The sequence below is a fragment of the Opisthocomus hoazin genome, chromosome 7, assembly GCF_030867145.1.
Source record: "Opisthocomus hoazin isolate bOpiHoa1 chromosome 7, bOpiHoa1.hap1, whole genome shotgun sequence".
NCBI lineage: Eukaryota > Metazoa > Chordata > Aves > Opisthocomiformes > Opisthocomidae > Opisthocomus > Opisthocomus hoazin.
Window position 1 is genome coordinate 8,533,904 of NC_134420.1, and position 27,006 is coordinate 8,560,909.

General features: G+C 40.7%; 1 protein-coding gene across 6 annotated transcripts in view; it reads right to left on the bottom strand.

The window, feature by feature from the left end:
• Window positions 1-405: 405 nt before the first annotated feature.
• The window catches only part of MPPED2 (metallophosphoesterase domain containing 2), a 109,568-nt gene continuing 82,967 nt past the window's right edge, over window positions 406-27,006 (bottom strand). For all 6 annotated transcript variants that reach the window (XM_075425948.1, XM_075425951.1, XM_075425949.1 and 3 more), the window contains exons 5-7: window positions 6,596-6,711; window positions 3,796-3,909; window positions 406-629 (exon numbers count right to left, since the gene is read on the bottom strand). In XM_075425948.1, coding sequence (XP_075282063.1) covers window positions 511-629; window positions 3,796-3,909; window positions 6,596-6,711 — 349 coding nt within the window. In that variant the 3' untranslated portion in view covers window positions 406-510. The remainder of the gene's footprint in view (window positions 630-3,795; window positions 3,910-6,595; window positions 6,712-27,006) is intronic.

The following is a 27,006-nucleotide window of genomic DNA, read 5'->3' on the forward strand; positions in this document are numbered from 1 at the left end:
CCTAGGGAAAAAGAAGACATTTAAAAAACCCCGACAATAACATAAGTTGTGCAAATTTGGGTGTTTTTAAATGCTGCCTACTTTTTAGCTTATAATATAATATTAAAATAAGGTCTCTCACTTATTAAAAGAAAGCTTGGCTGTCCTTTTGAGAACACTATAACAATTTACAATGGCAAATTTCTTGAAAAACAAAATTCATTTTACAAATTCACAATGCTTTATCAATTTAAAATGAATGCTGCATTTCCAAAAAAGCACAACCTCTAACTTTTCTTCTTGTTTCTCTTGTACCAGCAATTTACAAAAAAAACAAAACCAAAAACACCCAAACCCCAACAAAACCAAAACCCAAATGCCACCCCAAAACAAAACCCCCAAGGTTCCCCCAAATTCTCACCAGCCCCCTCCCCCCCAATTTTGAAATAAGCATGTAACAGAATGTAAGTTTTGTAATTAGAAAATGGCAGTTTATAGACCTTCCCCAAGTTCCAAATGTGCAGTAGTGCTTCATGATCCTTGAGGGGTTGGAAGGTCAAATATAATTGGAGGGTTGGTTGGTTGAAAGCTGACCGTACATGTTGAAGCATTGATGTACGTTGTGTAACCGTCTGTCATAATGCCATAACCTGTAGGGAGAACGCGTCACACTTACTGTAACATAAACAAACGATACTGCCCGTGGGCAGCGGCACTGAAAGCTTGTTGTGGGATCAATGCTTTGGAATAAAATCAAATTAATCCCTTCAAAACCATACAAGCTCTTGAAAGCTGCCACAAAGGCTTGATTGAAAAAATACAATGTACTGTATTTGAAATAAGAACTGATGCTTTTGATTTATGTACAAACTTTTTTCTCCCACGGAAAATCTCTGTTGCAACTGGATATAGCAGTAACAGAGACAAAACCACAGATGTACTTTTTCTAATTACTTAATTAGAGAGCTGTAGTTTGTACGCCTGTAATGTCTGACATAACAAAAAGACCAACCAGGAGCAAAAGACTTAGAAGTAACTTTGGTTTTGCCTACTAAAACCCTTCTCTGGGCAACAAACCGAACCCGGTAAGCCTTCCCCATGCTAGCCCTTATCATCCAATTCCTCATCACAGCACTGCCAAGCCGAAGCTCACGCTGGCTTGTGAAACCTCAGAAACTCGTTAGCAGGTTAAAAATATACATACATATGTATTTACTTTATAAATGTGTATGTTGTCTACCAGTGAAAATCATGACCAAGGAAAGGAATCTCCTGCTATAAACACAACAGAGCACTGGAGGTTAATGGATGACCCCAGGCTTAAGCAGAAGGTTAAACAGATGACTGCTTTTCATTATGAAGGGATCTTGATAACTCGTTCCCAAATAACAAAGCAAGCAGCAGCAAATATTAATCGCAGGTATTTCGGCATGCCAAGGGCTTGAACTCTTCAGTAACACTACAGTTTGAGGATGCTGAAGACTGTTCTCAACCTTCTAAACATTTGTCCAGCAACGCTCTTGTTCAGAGCGCGCCTGAGGAACTGGCAGCAGTGCTGGCTCTCTGCTGGCCTCTACCTTCTCTCCCGCTTGCCACACAGGAATAGGATGTAACAGGGGGTTGTGCACTCCCATAATTCTGGGCAAATGGGGCAAACTATAAGGACCCATGAACTGAGCCACACCTGAGCCTTGATGCAGCAAATGTGATTGAGAAAACCAGTAGCAAAAGCATGGAGATACTGAGAAGGCAGCAGCTCTCCTCTTAGGATCAGGAGGTAGCAGCTCCAGTTCCACCAGTGCAAACAGTGAGAGAAAGCCCTGCTATTGTTGTCCATAGAAAGCTAATAAAGAAGCAAGAAAACATCTAGGAAGAATTTAGCACCAAATGTACTTTTTTTTTTTAAAAAAAAAAAAAGAGAAAAACACCCAACCAAAAAACCACCACCAACAAAATAAAAAAAAAAAACCACCAAACAAAAAAACACATCAGAGCTTCATGGAGGAAGACAACTTCCCATCACTAACCCACAGGGGAAAAATGTTTTTCTTTAAAACCATTATGATACAGTACAGATCACTGCTGTCTGAAAGCTCAGATAAATACAGCTACCCACAGTGTCTATCAGAAAGAATAATCACTTCAGAATTGCTGCACTGTCCGCCTGTATTACTTTATTTATTTAGACTGGCAATTTTGATTTAGATCATCTCACGGTGGAAAAAAACTTTGTTTGCGGTTGTTCTTGTTTATCAAGCAGGAAAAAAACCTGCAACACCTAAATGTGTGTATAGGCTCTGTTGATTTAATGGAACGTGGTGCATGTTCATCTCTAACTGGAGTTGGACGGGAATTAATTGCATGGGAAGAAAATGCTCTCAACACTTGGCTGTTTCTTTCTGTACTGAAAGAAGCCGTTTTTATGTCTTATGAATAAGTACTAAACAGAATTTTAACTTTTTTGTTAGTGTTCTAGTAAGAATGTATTTGAACGTTCACTTTCAATACATGCTACCACCCTTCCTATAAGATTTAAATGTAAGGTGCTGCACGTGGTTACTCAGTGCTTTCTCATAATAATGATCTTACATATTAACATACCTTCCTCTCCCATCATTCAACAGTACTACAACTAGAAGTTTCATCACCCAATGTGCCTACAAATGCTGTAGACAATTTACATGTTGTAGCTGGAAGTCCTGCTGTATTCACTTGTTCTTGAAATGCAAAGATTAATATTTATACAAAATATCCAGTCTTTTCCTGGGTGCATTAAAAGACTGCTATTCATGCCACCATACTTAAGGTCATGTCAGTATTTCCATTATAAACTCTTTATTTACAGATACCAGGCATGAAACTCATGGTATGAAGTCACAAGGGCTGCAGAAAAACCAACAACACTAGTTGAGAAAGCTGTCTTTTTATTTTTCTTTTATGAACTCCTCTAAATACTTAAGCCTATGGAGAACCTAATTAGAGTCAATGGAGAAACCTCTAGGGGAGACAATATAAAGCATTTAATGTGCAATTTTGAGTTCTAGGGTCACAAAGTCTTACACTCTCTCTCAGGCAGAACTCCTAGTGTTTGTCTCTCAGCCACATGAAAGCTACAAAATTGTATTAAATATTTAAGTATCTCCAAAATGGATTCAATCTCTCACTCTCTTCCACTGCCACAAACTGAGCTTATTGTTTCTGAAGCTTCACACTCTGCCTGATCTGGTACTGACAGTGGGGAAATATCTCCTCTGAAATATGAGACTGCTGAAAGGTAACATACACAGTACAAACTGTATTACAGGATGCTTCCAGAAATGAATGCAAAGTGAGTTCTGGCAATCGCTCCTCCTGACGTCTGACTCAAGATGCCCTCCTTTCTGCTCTTCCTTATACGCTAAGGGAGGTGCGCTGAGACAGTACGTTGCCTTGGATTCTCCTTTTTTTCTAGCACCTTTCTTGGCTCCTAAGCTTGGAATAATGGGGATAATTTTCATTTTGGCTTGCAAGTGTGGAGAATCTCATCTGTTTCTCTAACCAAGTTTGTCAAAATTTGAATTGCTTTCAAACAACCTGCATAGAACAACCTTTGCACAGTGAAAGATGTAGGTGGCTAAATGTAGTGTACAGTCCTGAAACAGTCTGTTTTAATTCTGGCATAAATTTACAACTGCTGTGGATGTAAGCTCTTCCCTCAGTTCCCTCCCTACTTTAGTTCAATATTCATATATTCAATATCCAACCTTTGCAACACACCAGTGAAACGCGCTGCTTTGAAACCAGCCTGAGATTGAGGAGGGGAGCAGCGCTCCTTACCTTCATGAATCCCACCGAAGACATGGAGTTTGGGCCTCACTCGCCTCTGCACCGTGTTCAACAGCTCCACACAACCCACTCTCTGCAGCTCCTTTGGAACCCAGTCTCGAAAACCTGAAGGCAAAATGCGATCAATACTATTAATTTTCTCTATTCAGGCAAGGTTTCACATAGTCTTTCAGGAAGTCATAATTCATGGAAAGTTTATTACATTATCTGTAGTCATAACCTCTCCATTAAAGCACACAATGGCTTTTAAGAAATGTGTCACTGTCACTTTGTCTTCCTTAAGATTTCCTCCCTCCATCTGCATTAATATTTTCTGGATGTGATTTGTTTTTTTTAAACTACAGGTTTCAACTCACCTTCCACTTTGAAACCCTGGGACATTTATTCCCGGCACCGCTGCAGATTTTTCTCCCCTTTCCCCTGGCTCTCACAGCAGTCAGCTTCCCAAGCCAGCTACATGGTTACTCCAGAAATGAAACACCTCAGGAAGATGAGCTGATCTACGACCCCACACCTCTGCAACCCCAAAGATCTAAAATACAGCCTCCCACACCTTCAGAGGACCAGGGTCTGCAAGTGCCAAGTTACTGCTGAGCCCCCTCGGTCACCAGCCACAAGCAACGTAGCAAAATAGCTTCCAACAAGCTAGTGCTAATTGACTACGCTGCCCTCAGTCCTACAGACAATACAGAACGACACACAAAAACCCCAACATCAGTGACTAGAGAAGTCTGCTGCCTGGACTAGTCCTGGTAAGCATCAGCAGGGCAAGAAGAATGAGGAGGAGCAACAGGGAAATCGGGAGCCGCATCCAACTGTAGCATTCAACTGTAGCACTTTAGAGTAATTACACTCTGTGCCAGGTTTATCCCAGGTAGTAAGAACATGTTGTGACATGAACTTGACTGAATTTTGGAGACAACAAAGCATCCAGTTACAGCTCTACCTCCCTTAATATTTACATAATTTAAAAAGCAGCGTTTTGTTAATATTATCATGCAGGCTCAGACCTAGACCCTCTCCTTTTAGGCACAGTACTAACACCTAATCTGTGTCTGTAGTTAAATACGGTGCCAACCTTTTGAAATTGAACTTCATTATCTCCATCAAAACCAAAATTTAAGTATGCTTATTCAATTACAGCACTCATTAGCGTCTGCAGCATCACAGTATTTCCATACGAACCCAATTCAGAGCAGATGGATTAGCAACCTATTTAAAATAGCACCCATGAAACATTTTAAACATGCTTGTGGGGTTTCTTGCTTCTTTGGGAAAATAAACAGATTAAAAGAGCACTATTCAAAGCGTTGGTTTTCAATATCCGGTGCGCTCCCCTGTCAGTGGATGGTATATCACTGCTGTAGAAAAGCAGCGTGCTGGTAGCTCTAGTAAGATTAAACAGAATTTGCAGACCATCTTACAACATTCTCTTATTAAAAGTGTACCCAGGATATAAAAGGAGTGGTAAGTACATCCATCACCGGTCAAAAACTTTCTAGACTTTATTTTTTTCTTCTTAGCTCTGCTTGGATTGCTGACTCTTAACTTAATTGTGGTACAAAACATAAGCAGGCATTAATTCCTGACTCCACAGTCACTTGAGAAGCTCTATGAGAGCACTGAGCCAGCCTGGTAGCATTCAAATGCTGTTTTATAAGGGCACCTTGCAATTCTGGGAAGTTTTTTTAATATTCAATACCATCTCAAAACTCAGTGATTTCATGTGATCATCTGATGATCTGACCCCTTGGATTTCAAGAGCATACTAAAGCCCTGACAAAATCAGTCCACTAACAATAACGGTAATGAAGAAGAGACTGACACACTTTCTTACCCTGACAAGCTGTATTTATAAAAGGCAGATGCTCAGTTGTTGAAAAACCAACTGAAACATTTAAAATATGGTCCTAGACTGCTTGCCATGTGTGTCTTAAAGAAAAGCAGTAAATAATATGCAATGCTATCTCCTGGGGTACAGGATAGGGAAGAGATAGTAGGAATTTTCAAATGGTTTTAGTGTGTGCTTTAACGACTTTATAGATGCACCAAAACTGAGTACTCCTGCCTCTGCTGAATGATCATTTTAGTATCTTTTTGAGACCATTAGAACTTCGAATTAAAATGGGGATCATTGAATTACATTTACAAGACAAGCAAAATTTAACTAAATGAAAAACTTTAACTAATTGATAAAAGTAAATTATGCATTCATATACTTGTGCTCACCTGTCATTAGTTTGAGCCAGGAATAATTATCTGAGAGCATAATTTTATTCATTCACAAACTTGCTATAAGCCAATTAATATCTTTAAAACTCCTGTTATATGTTCTGAGTTTACAAGGACATTATCAAGGCGAATGCGTGACTACATACTCCTGAAGTCTTGACCGAGTACTCTAAAACCTTAAGAAAACATATCATTGCAGTGGAAAAATGTTTCAGAAGTTTTAGTCAATCTCCAAAAAATCATACGGGACTGGAAACTGTTTCTCAGGTGAATACTGCTCTTAAACAAAATGTCAAGCTATAATGGCTATGGAGTCAGATATTTGATCTTCCCTATCTTAAATTTAACAAAAAATTTAGTTTTCATTAAGAAAACACCAGCAAGCTCAACAGATCTGCTAAGCCTAATCATCGCTTTGCCCTTCTTCCAAAAAGACTTTTAAATTCATAGTTCTGAGTTAAGGTGCAATTACAATATCACTATAAGTATTATTAGTTTTGCTTATTTTGAAAGTAAAATTCTCATGTAAAAAATGAAACACAGCTTTTGTTTCACTTACCAAGGGGAGGTCCATGTGTCATTAGTATATCAATTCCCTCAGGAATAAGGTTCCACTTGTCTAGCAAAGACTGACCTCTGGGTAGGTTAAAGCCCCATCCATTAAACCACGGTGTCCTTCGGGGGAAAATAAGATGAACTGCATCAGTGTAAAATAAAAATCTCTTCCCTTTTCCAATTTTTCTGAATTAAAATAATTTCCGTACTTCAGAGACTACTTGCAGATGGCCTTTTTGAAGGGGATGTTGCTAAAACAACCTGCTTCAAATGCACACATACACTGATCCATATGTTCGAATTTAGATTAATATCCCATGCTCTTTTCGTACAGGTGTATTCAGCCCCGGGGCTGTTTATCCACCAGAGAGAAGGGAAAAAAGTTAACATAACGCAGACTAAATCTAAAGCGTTTTTCCCCAAATTTGGGGATGTTCAAACATAAGAACTCCTTCCCTATGTTACGTACCAAACCAAACAAAGATCTCGTAAGTTTTTGGAGGCAAGAGACGATTTCTCGCAGCACAAGGCAGGTAGTGGGTAACAGCTCAAGGCGAAGGCTGCGTGATGCTGCGGTTATAAGCACCGGCCGTACCACGGTGTTTCACTGAATGCAAACTTGCTCCTTTTAGCACTTGTAATATCAGAACATTGTTGCATAACTCGGCTTTGAACTCCTGAGCCTCCCACAGGTCTTCATCACACAATGTTTAGCCTCAAGGTGACTTTTTTAAAGAGATCTTATCATTTAAAATTCACTTCATATTTCTTAAGGAAAACAGAGATCCTCAGTCTCCACCATCACAGCACAGCGTTATTCCGAGACATGGGATTATCCATCAACCCAGCCACATAGTAATGAAAAGCAGACCTTCCATGAGTACTTTTTCAATGTCTAACAGCCAAACTGAATCATTTTCATGCAGGTATATTACAATAAAGCCTTTCCTTAGCAGGTAGGTACATGGAGCAATTATTCTGAAGAGATACTATAATATTTACACCTGTTACTAACAACTTATGCAGCTGTTAGTGTTGTACGAATTTTAAGAGTTTTCATCGATGTGTGTGTTTCCTAGAGCTCAGGCAACAGATTTAGACTTGGTTGCTTCATTCTCTAGGTAGGGGGGCATCTTTCTCAGAGTTCAAGCTACTCCTGCAGTTCTGAAATTGGGGGAAAAAACTAACCACAAACCAACCTTAAAGAAAAGCATACCTGTTTAAAGAGAGAGACATCATTAAGAGACCTACATCATTTCATTATGTAATCTGCCTCCTGCACCCTTGACATTATGCATTTTTTCAGCCTCAAATATGCATTTCAGTGGAAACTTCCTGCTGAGATTACATCTCTATTTTTTTTTTTTTTTGTAATTAAAGTATTTTGTTTGCCAGAGACATTTGACCAATGAAGATCATATCCAGTTGTATGTATGGTCTGAATTCCTGACAATCAGCAGGATGGGAAAACAGCAGGCACTGCTGACAGAGGAGCAGGAAGGTCACTGGTGCCTTTGTAACAAATAATAGACATATCCCATGTAGTCCTAGTGACCTAACACTTATACTACACACACATAGGAACTCATTCAACTTAGCAGGCTTCCTGCACGCTGGATGAATGCTAACAAAAGATGGGAAAATGATATCTTACTTAAACACTTTACATGAGCTATGGGTTCCTCATGTGCATAGCAACGAAACTTCACCTCTCACTGCTGGCTTACTCTGCACCCACCGAAACACCTAAAAAAGCTCGTATATTGTGAAGTAAGGTCAGTGTACCTCACAGGAGGTTTGTAGGCAGCTGAATTAAAACTGAAGCATGTGCCTCAGCTTTAACTAAATCACAAGTGTTTCTGCTTTTCTATGATTGACCTTTCTGAAACACCTACCTAAATTTCCTTTCCTCTAATGTTCCTAGGTTTTAAGGTATCAAGATTATTGTAACCTTCAGGGCTGCTGTTAAATGTTAGAATATGGTTTGGCTAAACGTTCAGCTGCTTAAAAAAACAAACACACATCACATAGGTTGAACTTTTCACTGTCATTTAATGATTCTTTCCCCACTTGCATTTCTGCTGCAGAATAATACTGTAGTTATTACACCATAGTTAAACTGAAACGTGAAACCACATCTGTGATCTCTCTGGAGCTCTTTGGAGACTACAACCACAGAAAATCTGGATTTGTCTGCAGGTTTTTTATTTTATTTTCTTCTGAAGCACTGGGGGAGGAGGAGGAGGGGAACCTGAGCTCCAATATATTCTTGGTTCACCAGGCTTTGTAATTAGCTGTGACTAACAGGCACCACATGGGAATCCACTTGTAAGAAAACTTTCAAGAAACCTTCCCTATTATGCAGAATGTGCACAAAAAAAGATGGTCAAGTCCTTCTTTAATACACTAAATATTTGCATATGAAATGAATAAATTGAGAAGAGCAGGCGACTGGAAGAACACCTGGATTACAGATTTAGGTTTCAGGCATTTCAAACACGAACCGGCACTGCGTATTCGTGAGAGTACTGCACCCTGAGTAGGCAAATCCAGAGTCCCAGCGCTTCGGAGGGGGTTCAGGCCTTGCTGAGAGCCAAAAGCAAAGAGGACGTGTTCAGAACACCACCAAGAAGAAAAACAGCTTTATGGCACAGATTCAGGTTTAGATGAGATCACAAGGAAGGTCACCCGATGTTTGCACTATGCTGTGCTGCAGCGCAGATAAAATGGAGTTGATGTACTGCGAATCCCGCGAGCGGACAGATGAATAGCTGTCCATCCCCAGCAAACTCTAAACCTGCGCAGGGAAGACAAAGCCTGCACTGTAGGCAGGTAGCATCTTATCAAGGGGTATCGGATAGGGATATTCTACTGCTACTAGTGCCCTTTTTCACATATGTAAGAGTTCAACAGAGTCGTTCTCAACTTCTAAATAATTTACAGGAAAAAAATTGTGCATGTAGTTACGTGCCTTCTGCAACATCTTCTTGAGCTGGTTACTTACTGGGAGAAACCACCTCCTATCTAGGAAGAAATGATACCATGAACGCCGGCTGCACCCATCTGTGGTAAGTTGCAATCAGGTGCAAAGAATTAGTAAAGGCTACTTAGTCATTAGTAACCATATTTAAGATCTGACATATTTTTCTTTCCTATGAAGTTCTAAGTAAGGGATTTCAGTTAACTCCTAAAACCATTAATAGTATACTTCATATTCAAGTAGCTGGCAAGAAAAGAAAGCGATCAGCTGTTGAGTAATGCCACAAGGGAGGCACAGACGTAAAAACCACAGGGATTAGTAACAAGAGATTACAAATGAGTTTGTCATTTTACGTTTGACGGACCAGAACATTTCCTCATATCCGATGCATGGCGTGGTGCGGGTCCCGCTTGCCCGGCGTATCAGCCCGCGTCTGAGAGAACCTAATTGACCCTCTGCTCATCAGAACCACGCTGCACTTCACAGCATCCTTCACGTGCCATCAAATCGTCATGATAACTCTTGATCCCCCGCTCACCCGACAGCTCAGCCCTCCCCTGACTGCAAAGCTTCCATATCGTTTAGGGATAGCAGTTATGCTGGCACCAGATGTGACACAGGGAATATCCTCATGAAAGGCAGACACCTGGCCCATCATTACTCTCTTCAGTTCTTCATTTCTACACAGGAATCCCCACAGATCTCCCTCCACCTGGCATTTTGGAAGTTACATTTTCTGCGATTAAAAGAATGCTTATGCAGTAGGCTGTGTATTATCTTCACACCTTGTGCTGCAAGAGACACAGACATCACTTGACATAATACCAGGCAGGAGGGGATCTTAATCTTCGCGACAAGACTTGTCCTCCTTTTGCAGGAGCGTTGGGAGAACCCACTGACAAGACACACAGATCAATCTGCTTTTAACAGCAGAGCGCTGCCTCTTCAGCAGGTGATTGGATCTCCCTTCTTCCAGGTGACTGTGTACAGTTTTACTATTTTACTATTACATTAAAAAAAAAAAGGCAGTGATGGAGTATTATTTTATGGCACATAATCACAACCTCTCCTTGGTGTGTACACCTCAGAAGCAACACCGTCACACAGGGAAACAGGAGACACAAGGCCATGGCCAAGTTCATCCAGGTGATACAGGCATTTCAACTCCTTCTGGAACTTTGACATTTTTGAAGGATGGTATGTCCTACTACTTACTTTCATCTCTTTTCTGGCTCATGCATTTAATTACCTGATCCTCAGAGTTCAAAACTCAAAAGGTAAATGTACAATGAGACCTTCTAGATTCAGTTTTTCCTTTTATCTCCACCAGTAAATCCAGTCATTTCAATTGTTACTTCTAAACAGGATTAGAGAAAATAAATTATCTCACGGGTTTTTAGTCCCATGTATTAATTAATTTTTAAGGCTACCCACTCTTTTAGGAAAGATTCAATTTGATCCTTAACCCAATGAGTAAAGTGCACACAAGGCAAAATCTCCCTGTGTTTCCTCCTACAGGACAACAGCTGAGGGGCTGTCTAAAACGCATGGCAGCGGGAAGCACTGCCACACAACTAACAACAATAACGAACTGCTCTTTATTCTTGCCAGCATTCAAACTGAACGCACAGACCTGGCTCACGAGGGAGAGAGGCAGTTCCCTCGCACGAACAGGACGCGGGCACGGACAGGCACTCCTAGCCTTGCTCAGTTACAGGACTGCCAACCCCTCCCCAGCGCATCTGTTACAGTCCCGGGCGCAGGCTGCAGCAGCGCAGCGGGCTAGCAGCGAACAAACCGCAAAGTGGGGGGGAAAAAAGTGACCTTTGTGCCCAGCAAAGAAAAGCCTTTCCATCGCCCTCCTCCGCCCTGCCGCTGCGCACCAACGTTTGCGGGGCCGAGCAGCGCACACGTGCCTGTCCCCGTCCCGTCCCCGGGCAGAGCGTGCCTCGTGGGAACACCCAAACAGCGACTGCGGCGCAGGGCGAGGGACACGGGGACGGAGGCGAGCGGGTGTAATCATGGAAACACAAGGCTGAGTAAAGCAAGCGCACAGTGTGTTAAGGAAGCAAGTTTTACAAGGTAAGACGTTCTATAAAGGCTCTGAAACTTGCCTTCTGTGCTACAAAAGCACTTTTTTGGTTCAGCTCTTTCTTATAGTGAACAATCAAATGCTTTTTCCTAATGTAACAACCAGGAAATCCTAAAGGCTAAATGATTTCCTAAATGTGATCGTTATACGTAATGCTGTACTATCAGAAAAAGGCAGAGTCTGGTGGCTTGAGCTATATTTCATTCCCACTAGCATTTACCTGCTGTGCCTCTGTGTCCCATTTAGAAAGCGAGGACAATAATACACAACCAAAAGAAGCATCACGGGGTCTGGTTCCTTGGGACTTTGCTTACCCTGCATCTTTAAACAGCTGAAGCTCTCACAGAAGTGGGTTACCAGGACTGTGATTATGTTAGCCGTGCTACTGTATGTATCTCCTTATCACTGACCTGCACAGGAGTCAGAAGTCTCTAAAACGTGGGTTTGCTATTTTTACAATGTTACAAAAACTCAAAGCCTCAACAGCTGCAGGTAATTTTTTTTGCAGGTTTTATCTCTCTCTCTCACTCACATACTACAACCTCTAAAGAACTGCTGGTCATCTAAATGACAAAACCTTTGAGAAACGCAACCCCCAGACACCCATGTTTGGAGGCAGAGTCCTCACGGTTGCCTGTTCTCTCCAAAGCAGTCCTCCACAACGAAAAGTTACAGCAACCCCCTCATCACCACAAGTTAGTGGGACCTGGTATGCTCCTTGCACCAAGGTGCTCTCCACTTCTACCTCAGACTGTACAATCTGGTCAATGGAGGTTTTAGCTTAGACTCCTGCCAGAGACCATTGCTTGGATCTGTGAGAGGTAAGAAAGAAAAAGCCGGCACCTCAACTGCTGCCATTCAGCACGTTCCAGGGATGTGCTGATCTGGGCCAGATTATCACCCAGAACAGGGACAGATACAGCAGTAAGTGCAGCTTTAGCCGTCCATACGGCTGGAAAACAGTATGTGACAAGAATTCCCTCCTCCCGCACTTTGCAGTTCTTCCCTCTCACCCTGTGTGCATCTCTGCCTTGCTGCCTCCAGGCTGCCCCAATTTCATTGACAGGTAACAGAGCTTTGGTCCCCAAATCTAAAGCCTACTACCTCCATGGTCACCTTTCAGTATTTGGCTTCTCTGATGGCCCATACCAACCACTGGCATCTTCTATCCTGTGTGCTGAATGGTTAGTGATGCATTTTGGAGGAGGAAAATAAAATGTCTACTCAGTTCACGTGTTTTGTGTTAACAAAACCAGAGAACCACAGAGAGTATTTAAGACCACAACTCATCGTCTGTGGGGAAGACGTATTTGAAAAAAAAAAAAAAAAAAGAAGTTGTGTGAGGAAACACATAAAACATGCCAGGGTTTAAGAGACTTGAGGCCAAAGGAGCAGAGAGGCAGATTAAAATGCCAGCAATGTCATGGGGGATCACAAGACACGAGGACAGCAGGACACGGAGCACAGGGTCCCCTGAGGACAGGTTGGGAAAATATACAATGAAGCAGAGGAGAGGACAACACCAGGGAGCCAGTGGATACTGGGAAGGAGAGGAAGGGAGTAGATGAATTTTTAAAGTTTACAATTCAGACAACCTTGCTTAAGTATCTGAACTGCTCATCAACAAGGAAATTTCTCCAGCTCTTCTGAGGTTTTCCAATCCCTAACTGTATTGCAATTATTTTATTTAGGGCTTTACTTAATGAGATCTGGGAGATATTTTAATATCCTCAAAATATGAAAATAATTCAAACTTGACTCAAGGGCTAATTTCACTCTACTTTTTAAAAGAACAGAATTACAAAGGCCTAGTAATAGAGGCAAGTATTAGACCTTGCATATTTCTGTGCTGCATATGGTTGAGGATGGCTTGAAGGATAGACCTGGTCTAAACTAGCGCCAGCCTCAGCCAGGTCCATACAGTACGCACACTGCGTTTGCCTGCACGGCGACGGGAGCACTGTGGCAGCAGCTCAGGCCTAGGTAGTACCACGCCAGACCGATGTGCAGAACCACTTCTCGTCCCAGAATGGGCACGTTCTCCCTTCATTCCCATACTGCAGCCCTGTGCAGGGTACAAGCACCCTCGAAGTGTCAAAGGATGCTGTAATATTGAAGAGAGCTTGAACTCCTCAAATTGATATGGTAGAATTTTGTGGACTTTGTAGAAACAAAGGGAACCATAGAATATCTGTCTAGAAGAAGGAGCTCTCCGGTCCCAAAGCTCACCACAACGTAAATCGAATGTCTGGTCCAAGGGACCGGCTAGGGGGAAAGAGGAAAGAAAAGGAAAAAAAGCAGCTGGCTGAAATTTTGATTCAGTTTTGCTCAAGAACTGCTGATGTTATAGAATGCTGCCTGGATGCTTGGTTTTTCTAGCAAACATGATCACAATATGCTAGCTGTATTACAAATTAAATTAATTTTCTACATGCCTCTTATTATCCATGCAGGAAAAGTAAATTGACAAAGCTTCCACCCTAGGTGGATCTGGAAGAGTGTTTTACTAGTAGCCCCGTTTCTGCAAGGACAACACAAATTAAAGTAGAGCAAAAGCAAAAGGCAAGTAAAGATCTCTCCAACACACGCATATTCGTGCATATTTTCGAGCCACTAGGATAGAGTGTGCGTTTGACATGTAAAAAAGCAAAATCCTTACAGATGTAATTACATCCAGTGGCTTCTGTTGAATATTTTCTATATTTATAAAAGTGGTTTTTGGAAAATGCTCACTGAAAGATGGCTGCCTTCAAAACAAGCAAGCCACATTTCAGTGAACCGTGAGACAAATGTTGCCAGATACAAGCTAGTATAACAAACAAAGGTTATGCCTGCCTGCTCTACTGGTGAATTTGGTTCTTGTTCCTACAAAACAGCCTCCAGAAACTTTACGGTTTTGAATGAGACTTAAATCAGATTCTCCAGCATCGCTAGAAAGTCTCTGTAGTTCCTCCAAAAGGCTATGCCAGTCAGGGAACAACACGATTGCTCATTCATTAATAAAGGCCAAAGCCACAAACCAGAGGAATTCCAGATACGTACTTTTATGTGGTGTTTCAGCACCTTTATGTAACTTTACATCTGCACCCCATACTGCTCATATGTCTCATATATGTAACTTAATGACACCAACCTGAAAGGCGAGCCTTCCCCTAGAGGGTTAGTTTGGGCTGGGGACTCCCCAAGAGCCGCCGAGCCAACACACAGGGTCCTTGCTGCCCAGAGGGGCCACGTCCCCCCCATATGCCCGCCATCAGTCCTTGTACCAGCTCCCATTTTTGCAGGCCCTACTTATTTGAATCCTGTCCAACAAATGAAGGAGAATACTAGATGATGTCACTGCTTCTGTAAGCCATGGTGCAAAACCCAGCCACAAATGATGGAGGAAAAAGCAAGAGCTGGGCTACCTGAAAGAAAAGTGACTTTTCTCAGTCTGTTGTTCTCTGAAGATGACCCTCTGAAATCAAAAGAGACTTGCCAGTCTATGCTTCCAGGAACACCTACTAGATATAGCATCTATTTTTTGAGCCACCTTAGGAATGAAATCCATCACCAGTAGTCTTAATCTTTCACAGTAAAACTGTTGTTAATATGCACCTAAAAAGGACTCAGAATTAACCTGAGTTAGAAAGTCTCTCAAACAGTGGGCTTACATCAGAGCTAAATTTAGGTCTTGTTTTCGCACTGCTTTAGCACGTAGAAACAACAAGAAAAGATATTGGTCTTTGTGCCCTTATGTTCTGGATGCCTGGCTGCCCTTGCTTTTCCTGATCTAATTTCCAGCGTTAACAAACAGTTTATTGTTTCCGAAAAGTAAAAAACAAAAACCAAAAAACCCAAGAACAAACCTGCAGCACAATCACAGGAACTCGAAGGCCTTCAAAAACTCTTTTCAAAGTACCTTACAACGAATAATTACTTAGCCTCAGAACAGTCTAAACAGAGCACAGTTTATAGAGGTACTGTGTAGAACTAGGCTGACTACACCAAGAATAAATTTGCCAGATACATTCCTAAGTGTCTTGCTTAAAGTGAATCAGATGGTAGACACAGAACTCCGCCCTCCATGATTTTCACTATCAGTCTTTAACCATAAGTCAATTATCCTTATCTACTCCAATGATTATAAATCAGACACTGAGATTGCTTATTGCCAGATGGTGCTGTTTATCTATAAATACCACCACTATTTTTATTTATGTTTTGCTCAAAATGCAGCTTAGCACTCTTCAAGCAGGAACTGAAACTTTCCAGAATGCCTGGTCGGGAAATCAAACAATCTTCACGTGTATTAGTCTTCCATGCACACATAGCCCATGATATTTAATTGTAGGAACCCGTAACATGATCTTCTGAAAAATTACAGAAAAGAATGGAAATATTTAGTTATAATTAGGCCACAGGATGCTCCCAGCATTTCTTGTTTGTTTGAAGCCTGTGCTACCCTCCGTTTCAGCTTATTCTTGAAGCTGGATGTAAAGTCACTTACCCTCACTAACCAGTTGAAAACAGCTAAAACAATCAAAGCCTTTCCAGTGTCACAATACATGCTTATTTGGCATTTAGGTAGGGGATAAAATATCACGACTGGACTTTAAGCAATAATACTGGATCGCTATTTAATTACAAGCTTTAGGAAATGTCATTTATTTAAAAGATATGCAGATTTGCTTCATTTTCTTCATTTATTACAGCCTTTGCTTTGTGCAGAAATTTAACATCTGGCCTACTCAAAATTTCACCTTTACTGAAAACTGTGATCCTACTTTGGAGTCTGAGGGAAGGGAAAGTTAGCAACTCCTGTCAGTCTTCATCCAAAACCACTGCTATTTAATTTGTCAAATGGTGTCAACCAAGAAACTGAAGAAAGGCATCTAGGGAAAGGGGTGATCACGGATCTCCAAATGCCTGTCACACCTCCTTCTCAGCTCAGGCAACCTCAGGAGACTTGTATGCAAACAAAGTTCGCACCTACAAAAATCCCATACTCGATATAACATGCATACAATGTGTGCGTGTGTGCATACCTATGCATAAAAATATATTTATCTACTGTTGCTCTGCCTGTGACAAGGAATCCAACAAATAACTTCAAGAATTGGTGCAATGCACTCCCAAACCATTGACAACTCCGACCACTGCAGCACTCAAGCATAACCCCAGGAATATAAGCTAACATGTTCAGGTTATTACCTGGAGGAGCTGTGTTATGTATGAGCCAGTTCAGCAAATCCATTAAAGTAACGCAGTTATTGGATCAACAGATGAACATGAAGAAAAAAAATGACAGAAGAGACTGAGGAAAAAAATCACATGAGGGTCATAAAAGAAGCAGCAGGTGCTGCAAGGCCTGCAGAGAGCATTTGGCATCACAGAGCTAAAAGGAGTTCCATTTTAAGTGAAAAAGATATGTTTAAGCATGGGTCACTTTTGTTGGCTTCAAGATCATTAAACAAGGAGCTCCGATTACATACAGGTTAATTTACACAACATTTAATTTTAGGCTCACCCCCCATCATGCTGTCCCTTCAAAGAAGTTTGTGGGAGATGCAGATTACCACAGGCTGAATGAGTTAATTTGAGTCATCTAGTGAAAAAAGCCTAACATGAAAACTTCAATTAGAAACTATGGTAGTAGAATTTTTACCTCCCTATCAGTGACTCCACCTGATCAAGAAAATGCCATTCATGCTCCTTCCAGTTCTCACCTGGATGGAGAGCGGATTTTGACCCTCACATCTCCCCAAGGCAATGTGCAACACCTAATGCCCCTTACAAGTGTTCATGGAATGCAATTAAGTGCAAACAAGCAGCAGCAAAGAAGAGGTAGGGAAGATGTCTTTCCCATCAACCAACAGTCAAAACTCCACGTTTCATGAAAAGCCTGAGCTGCCTCCTAGTTGGACTGCAATGTGCTTCCAAGACCTCTGCACTGCCGGCTGACCACACTGCTGCTCCAGGAACTGCAGGGCTCCAGCCCCGGTCAGGGGCACCATCCCATGGGCAACGTGCTGGCACCATCGGATGCTTCTGGTGCTACAAATGCCGTGCTATAGGTTCACAATCACATAGTCATCCCTTGGGATTACATACACTCGTATTTTTAAAAAATACACTTCCCAAGAAAAGTTGTGAGCTGATATTCCAAGTTCTCACCTGAAGTAGATTTTTTACAGCCTATGAATTGGTGGTTTATAATAGAAAGGCAGACTGACATTTAAATAGAGTGGCACTAGAATAATGGCTTTACATTAGTATTTTATGGGAGGCTGAATAACCACAGAGCTAACATACTGTATTTTCTAGCAATAAAAAAATCTGTTGAAAACAAAAGGTCATTTTATTTGATAATGTAAATGAATTAGATTTGTATTGTATGGTCAAGAGAGTAAAGAAAAGATTAATTCTTAGAGGAGAAGTCAATATATCAGGATGGCTAGGATGGGTTTGGTTTTAATTCTTTAATCATGTTGTAAAGTCTGCGGTTCATAACCCACAGCTGTATATTGCTGTACACTGTACGTTTCAACACAGGCCCCGGACTTCAGTCTGATCTGATAAAAATCTGAAACTTGCAGTAGGCCATTATGTGGGCAAACTATTCATTTTATATTCACCTCCTTGTCGTGTCAGTGCAGAGGTCATCTAAAGAGGGTGCCTAATTAATCAAACTGTCAGAGCCAATGAGGAGGAGCATGTTAATATGACTTTTATTTCACCCAGGAAAGCAGTGGTCTGACAGGAACCAGAAAATATGGCCTTGATGTTGCTGTTTATTAGCAATGCTGAGATCAGTGGTAATAGGTGCCAAGCAGCCCATGTTTGATAAAGCGCTGAATGTCAAGAACCTGCACCAAGTAGAAATTAGACTGACAAGAGGTAAGAATCTCAGCATATTGATAGCTACCAGAGAGCAGGCACGGTTGGGTTATGAACACAAAACCAGAACCTGCACAGGACACGCTCTCGTTTCTTCAAAAGTAAAGCTAAAAAAAAAAAACACCACCCAACCCCAAACCACCCCCCTGCCCCCACATACCCAAACCCACCAGCTATTTTCTTGCACTTAAAGGTGAGGCTTTGCAATATTAAACTCTTATTTGGTATATATAGACAAATACCATGGCACTAGCAGAGAAAAACCCTAAATTTGATACAACAGTGCTGAACTTAAAGGATTGCCTTGATGGGATCCCATGGTGGTATAAGGCCAGCACACCGGTGCAGCCCTACATCTCCGTTACCCCTTGAGAGAACTGGCAGGATTACAGTCTATGGTCTAAGACCAGTTTAACGGCTGGTGCTAGCTGGTCCAGATCAACACGGAGGCTGCAGCAGACGAAGGAAGCACAGCACAGGTAGCAGCTGGCTCTGTGCACTGCTTGCCTATGTCAGGTCAGGCAATCAACGAGTTAAACCCTGGCCCCACAAAACCCAATGATAACGCTAAAGTAAACGTGGTGAAGATTTCATTCCTTACCTGAAGCCTTTCCACCAAATTCATGTTCTTAACACAAAGTGTATGCCCATAGTAAAGAAGAAAACACGCATATCTAAAAAGGAGTGAGTGGGAGATGTAAGAGATGCTCACAGTTTTTGAAGGGCACTGGACTCATTTTAGCAGCAGCCATGGCATTCGCTGTGTGGGTGATATATGTAAAATTTTAAATTAATTATTTCAGTAATGCACCCCTATGTGATTTCTCAGTCTGCAATGTATTTTATACTTCAGGCCATGGTAGGCTTTATAATTAACTACTTTCTGAAGCCATTTTAATTAATTTTTTTCCCAACACCATTATTTCCAAATGAATAGAGCGCTAACACTAAATAGCCTTCTAAATAGAGAGCTGCAGGAATCTGCTCTTGTAGGATAAAGCACTCAGAATCACGCCCCTAGCAATGCCCCCGGAAAGGTTTAAGCAGATAATGTAGCAGTCGAAAGGGAACGTGTTGCCAAAGAGGACCCTGGACACTGACAGGGCTTGCAAGTCCCTGGCTAAGTCGAAATCTTTCTTGGTGGAAGAAGAAAGCTGTTGTGTTTATGGCTGCTGCCATGGATCCAAATACCCTCATCCTGAATGATCTTCTATCTTTTTCTTCCCTGAGACTACTCTGTTGTCTGGATCTTCCTCTTAAAGCCTGCAATACAACAGCTGGAATCAAACGATGCAGAACTGAGCTGTGAGCCTCTCACTCGGGTGAAGCAGCGTCCCAGGCAGCCGCGCTCCATGCCGGGGCTCACAGCAGGCTGCCGGACAGGCAGGAGCCCAGGGCTGTTCCTCGCGCGGGGACGGGCACAATTCCATCTATGAAGACTAGAGACTTGCAGTGAGATGTTTATCTGTTACCCATCTTGACCAGAGTTTAGATGGCTGAGCACTAAAGTGTAAAACATTATTTTATCTGGCAGCAAAACCACATGGAAAACCTCCTGCCTCTCTCCTGAGCCTTCCCTGCTCCTCCATGCCACAGGCACCGCTCCCTTCTGGTGGTACTGGTGAGACTGAGATGGGGTCACCAACATCATCCGTGCTTAAAAAAAATTTAGAGTATCTTTTCAATCAATTGGTTTTCCAGGATTCCAGTCTTCAACAGCACAAAATAAAGGACTGGAGAACGATGGCACTAGGCTCAGGACTGGTTATTCAGGGCAGGAACTGCTTCTCTGATGGCAAAACTCACTTCAAGTTTTACCATCAAAATACAGCTTTAAAGGTAACAATGCACCCCTACTGTAAAAGAAACATATGAAGAATAATTAAGACACTCGTCCCTTCCTAATCTTCTGCTGTTGACAACGTCCTTTTCAATGGTTAAAATTGTATTTATTTCCCCTTACAGTTTTGTACTTTCCAATTTAAAGAACGTAACGCATGCCCCCTATACTTCACAGAAAATATGTCACATTGAAAATAAATGCAGCAAGTTAAATGTGGTCCAAATGACTACCTTTAGGAACTTTAGATGGCTGTTTTCACAGCTACAAGAAAATAAAATGTTGGTGGGTAAAATTTTAATGGTTACGAGCCTCATTTTTACATTTCTCCGTAGCAGCAGTGTTAAAAACGTATTAAAGTCAGTTCACCACTAGCATATGATATAGCACAAACATCTGTTAAGTATCTTTTTAAAAAGCATTGAAGGTTTTTCTGCTATTGATAATGTATTACTTGGCCATTAACACAGTATTTTATTAGCGTTAGGATTTTATTACATAGATGGTACTAATCGTGGGGTGGTGGGGAGGGGTGTAGAGGTTTGCATTTTTTGTAATGTCGTACCTTCGTTTACTATCATTGTGTAGTCACAGAATGACCAAGCAACAATTTCTTCAAAGGCTTTGTAAAAGTGTATTGTTTAAATTTTTTGCCTAACTTCATGGAGATATGGCTCTTATTTTGAAACGAAAGAAAATCCACATGTTAATCCCAATGACATTGCTAGAGGAACCTTATTTACAGGATGATAAAAAAACAGTCCTTTCTTACAGCCTCATTAAATCTAAGCCTCATTTAACTACTAGGACATTTTTACAATGGGTTTACTGACATACCATGATAAATGTCTGTATACCATCCTTCAACAATAGCCCCGACTATAGCCACAACCACAATGTGTATAAACACTGCATCGGTTTTAACAATGCGCTGTCCTGAATAGTAGGAAGTGAAGTAACACTCAACACATTTTTACCAACCCCTACATCTCCAAACCTGCATTTTGATTTAGCTTTTTTCATTGGTTACTGTTTTCTTTTGAGGGGCTGCTTTGTTTTGTCTTCTCAGTCAGAAAAGAAACCTTCCCCTTAAAATGATGAGAATTAAGATGCTAAACTTTTTAAATATTACAGGATCCCTTTGAAATGTTGACCTAGGCGGACAGGTTTCCTGAAATTTGATTCTTTAGAGATAAAAGGGTTGGCAGCAGGATGAAAGCAGCCCTGCCCTTTTTTCCATGTCAGAGAAATGAATGGAACAGCGTATTAATACATGTAACTCACCCATTCAGGAGCCATGCTGGTGTCTATTTATCCTTAAATATCAGTGTTAAGTTACTGTGCAAAGCAAAATAACTGTTAGCCAGCATGAACTCGATCCACAAGAACAATGAAGGCCAGAACACGGTTTTTGGAGACTTAACAAACTTTTCAAACCTCAAGGTAATGCAAGGAATTGAAAGACATTTCTGTGGGAATCATGCTTTCCGAACGCCTTTACCAACGGTTAGCCACTGTAACTCACTCTCGGAAGGAATGGAGATCAGGAGTGCCAGAATTGTACGACAAACTAAAACTGAACAGGCTCAACTGCTTTGCCGTTCATGGCTGGCCTCTGATTTAATTTCACATCAAATGATACCGTAAAGCGGGACATGGTAAACCTACAGTACTTTCACTGGAGACTAGGGTCTGACATTCTGTCTAAATGAAATTTCACAGTTGTCCCAAACACTTTTTATCTTATTTCCATGCTAGCTGTTTGAAATGTCACTATGTATTGCTACAATGACAGATGAGCAAAGGTACAAGAAAGCCACAGAGCTAGTTTTTTCAACAAACTATGCCTGCAAATGTGAAAATTTCCTTTTGCCCTTAGCTCTTGGTCCACTCCCAGGTATTAATGGTAACAGAGGTAAGTTCTGCAATGTGACGTCAAGCAGGCTTAAATACAGAGCACGGGATAAGAAAACTTTGTATGCATCTATGCATGCATGTATGCATAGACACATTTTTAAAAAACAACACCGAGGGACAAATCTCACAAACATTTTTTACTTTACTACCACAGGTTCTCTCACTAACATTAGTGAGAGACTGAGAGCAATAAATCCCCTTCAATACAAAATGTTGAGTCATGTGGCCATAACACATATTTTATGTGGATTAATAGACTGAGGCTTGGACAGTATTGATAAAAAAAAAAAAGAAAACATAAACATCCTTCAGAAAACTTTTATGTAAGAGATGATGCCTCCTGCTCACCAGGATTTCAGAAATCTGCAAAGACTTCCTTTCAGAGGTCTTCAGGAGAAGACTATGTTAGCACTGATCATTATGCTAACTTACGTGAGTATTTCTATTAACTACAATGATTGTTCTACACCTTCAAGTTCTTGCTGTAATGAAATACGCCTTTTAAAAGCAACCTCTTTGTATAGGCTTGCTCCTATCATAGAGCTGGTAACCGCTAGAAGAAAAATAGATGGGTTTATATTATCAATTAACACCTATATATTGCTTACTCTCTCTTTTCCATTTGAGAAACCGCTCACTCTGAATAACACCCCTGTTTACCTCACCTCAGTGAGGCAGTACAACTGGTCAGTCACAGCACCGATTCTTTCTGAGCAATGCTAAAAAAGGAGCAGTGAGCATTTGTATGCAGCAACCTCCGTCCAGAAACATCCAGCACCGGTATCGATGTGTGCGAAATACTGGTCTCACTGAAGTCAATGTTCAGAATTTCACCCATGATTTATTTTTCAATAAGTCATCTCTCACTGTTCCGCTGTTTGATATTGCTTTGCTTCTGAGAGCACAGAAAATATGAAAACGTGTACTTCTATTAGCAACACCCACTTTAAAACTTCCCATTCTACCCTCTTTACAAGGCTCTGCTGCCATCCATTTTCTGATACAGGCTCTTACTCAGCCTTCACCTGCCTTTATCCTCAGAAGAAATCATTTTGATTATCACAAATACCTTCTGTGTAAAAAAAACATGAGGTCATCACAGTCTTTCTTATATGCATTAGGAAACAAACTTCTGAGTAGTAGAGGGAGGGCAAAAATAGGGTTCTGCACCACATTTTGGCTGGATTCCCCCGAAGATGTAAATCTATACAACTACTTTCTTCAACAGTGCACAACTGAGGCCCCAAATGACCAGAATTTTCCCTGATTGAGATGATACAAGTGAGACATACCGCATTTTGGGAATATATTTTCAGAGGTCAGTAGTGGGATGCATCTGAAACCTTCCCCTTCTGGGGATGCAGGAGATTCCCTGCCCCCAGGAGACCCACAGCCTGAGTCACCACCTTAATTCACCATACCTTTGCCACAGCTGGGAGAAAGAAGGGGGAAGGGAAGTAGAAGACTGGGGATGATGACTTCAGTTTATTCAGTACTCTAGTGGCCAAAAAGCTTTCTCAGAAAGTAGGAGACATAAATTATATACTCTTTAAAAACCACTAGGAAAAAAACTAGAAGGTGAGCCTCAAAACCAAACAAAAACCATAGAGGAATAGCCTCATGATTCCTTACAGGCAAGGCCAGTAAGTCTATGCACACATACATATTTCATAGACATATATATGAACAAGATATGCCATATTTGCTATATTACATGCTACGCAATTATAATAAAGTAAAAAAGCACATAGAAAATGAATATGATTTGGTATGTTAAAGCGGGTGGACATACTCACATATCAAAACATACAAGTCCTTATCAAACTTTGTTCATCAAAAGTTAGAGCAGTTCAACTTCTCCCTGTAAATACTGCTTTCCCTTTAAAAAAATCATGTTTAACTTTCTGTTTATGTCTCCAATTGCTTAGCTGTAACTTGTATTCAGACAGATGAATCAGCGAAGTGTTTAAAATAGAAGTTTAAACTAAGGGAGGGTAGATTTAGACTGGATATAAGGAAGAAATTTTTTACAATGAGGTTTGTGAAACACTTGCAGAGGTTGCCCAGAGAGGTTGGAGATGTCTCATCCCTGGAAACAGGGTCAGGCTGGACGGGGCTCTCAGCAACCTGATCTAGAAGATGTCCCTGCTCGCTGCAGAATGGTTGGGCTAGATGACCTTTAAAAGTCCCTTACAACCCAAAGCATTCTACAATTCTATGATTCTACTGCTGGCTGCCATTAGGAATGAGTTTTCTACAGTGCTTAACACTTCTCAGTGCCTAAACCACTGTCACAATATCCTGAGGTAAGTTTATCCCTGCTGCTGTAGCTTTATTTCTTACAATGCATCAGCAACAAACACGACCTGTTATTATTAGGAACAGTGAATGCAAGCCTATTAATACTATAGTCCTTGTCAGCTAAATTTAGCCATTCAGAAGTCAAATGTTTGGTACAAGCTAGTTCGCTGGGCTCCCTTACAGGCAATGGAGAGAGACCAGCCCTTGCAAAGGGTGCACCTTGTCCACAGGCTGATGTTTAATGCAGCTGGGATGGATTGTAGGTGCTGCTTTCTATCCCCTTTAACCACAAAGGGAACTGAGGAGCTCTTGCGTAGCTTCAACTGCCAGCTTTTAAATACAAAAAAACCCCCATTAAACCTCCAACCCCAAAAAAGAACAATAAAAAATTCACTATACCTTAAGAAGCATCATGCATTACATAAAATAAAGCTTCTGCAAAAACGTGGTGAGAAAGGTGTTTGTTGAAACAAGCATGCATGTATATTATTTATACAGCATATAACATCTGACACTTAGAAAATATATATATCAACTTCTGGCAATATTGAAAACCCTTCAGCATGTTTCTTCTTTGAAAGTGTGCAATGCTTATAAGAAGGCAACTGTGATACTGCTTTTAAGCTATTTTAGTAAGGGACCTTGACAAGCTTCACATAAAATATTCAGCATTGATGCTTTCAAGTCCACACAATTTAACTTAAAAAGCTCTCCGTCTTCAGCCCACGATATAAATAGGGTTATTATAAAGGTGATGTGTGGATTAGATGCTTTTCCTTATCCTTCCCATCTGCCATTCTAAAGTGTGATAGTGTTGGACTGTATCACAAACACAATTTATATTTGAAAAAACATAAAATTGAAGACAATTTCTTTTTAGAATTAGAATTATTTAGTGAAAATTTTAACAGTTTTTAAGACATTTGCATAAATTTCACATATTGTTTCAAGTAGTTCAAATAGTAACAGTACAGCTGAAAAGCAGTTGGGATGATAAGGGTCCTCTATTTAGTTCTCTAGTATGAAACTATATTGGCCATGCCCTTTTATTGGGAAGGCTTTTGTTTTCTGGACTAACCCTTAAAATGAAACCCTGGCTTTACAGAACTGAGGAGCCAATGCTACTGATTTCAGAGGGAGCTGGCTTTCATCCCTAATCTTCTATTATTATCTGCATAATGAACCGATACCTGCTCAATGTAAGGAAGTTCTTAAAATAATACACTGAAATACTGGAAAACATCTACACTGGAAAACACAGCACCCACATAACTTTTCAGACTATAGATGCAATGAAGGACTCTCTGCAGGCATAAAGCAAAAGCCATTTTCAAATTCCTATGGGCCTGGAGACTTCAATATATTTTCCTAGTAGACTTCAATGTATTCTTCTAAGCTATTTAGAAGCCAAAGCTGGCATGATATGGTTGAGCCTGCATGCTGTATTTCATAATGTAAAACTGCAGTCCTTCATCAGGCAGAATTCCAAGTACAGTATTTGAATTTTTCTCATCTGTTGTCTAAGAACTCCAAGATCAAGCACATAATTTAAAGCCTACTGATATCAGTGGAAAAAATACTAGTGGCTTCAATAAGCTTTGTATCAGACTCAGAGGACCACAGCCAGAAAGTTATCTAGGGCCTAAAAACGCATCTAGAAAGTCTTCCAAATAACTGATGCAGCCTTTCTGCAGATGCTGAAGACACGTTTATGACTGAGTGCTTTCCACATGGATTTTGAAAACAGATTCTCAGTTGAACTATGCCAATTTTGCTACCTTGGCATCAAACCTTCTAGTCATCTTAGTTTTTCTCTAAACTTTTCTACATTCCTATCCCAAACTATACTAATCAGACATTTTCTTTACTGTTTATTCCTTTGGAAATATGGTGCCTCTTTTTCACTCTCCTTTTTTCCCCCCTTCTTGCCTCTCTCTGTTTGGAACACATGGCAATTTTATCCTTGACAACAGAACTTCATGATAAAATAGAGATTAATAACACTTTTAACTTCTGCTCGTGTTACACAAAGATATTTTAACTTCTATTGAACTCAGGCTATAGGATATGGCGGTTTCAAACTGGACTTGATACATATTATGGTCATTGAGATACTTACTATAAATATTTTAGATGGTAATTCTATTCTTCCCAAAGAGAAAATGGCTTCATTATCAGAGCCTTTTGCTCACACTATTCATGGAAACAGATATACTTTTTTAGCATATTTAAAGATATTAAATTATGAAACCCAGTTCACATAGGGTAACTATCAGAGATAATTATTTGATAGTTCATTATGATGACTAGAGTACACTTATTTATAAAAAGTGACATGTTTTATAACATGGTACAAAAATCAGATACTACTTCATAGCCAAAAAAGCCTCCTCTGGCACTAGCAGA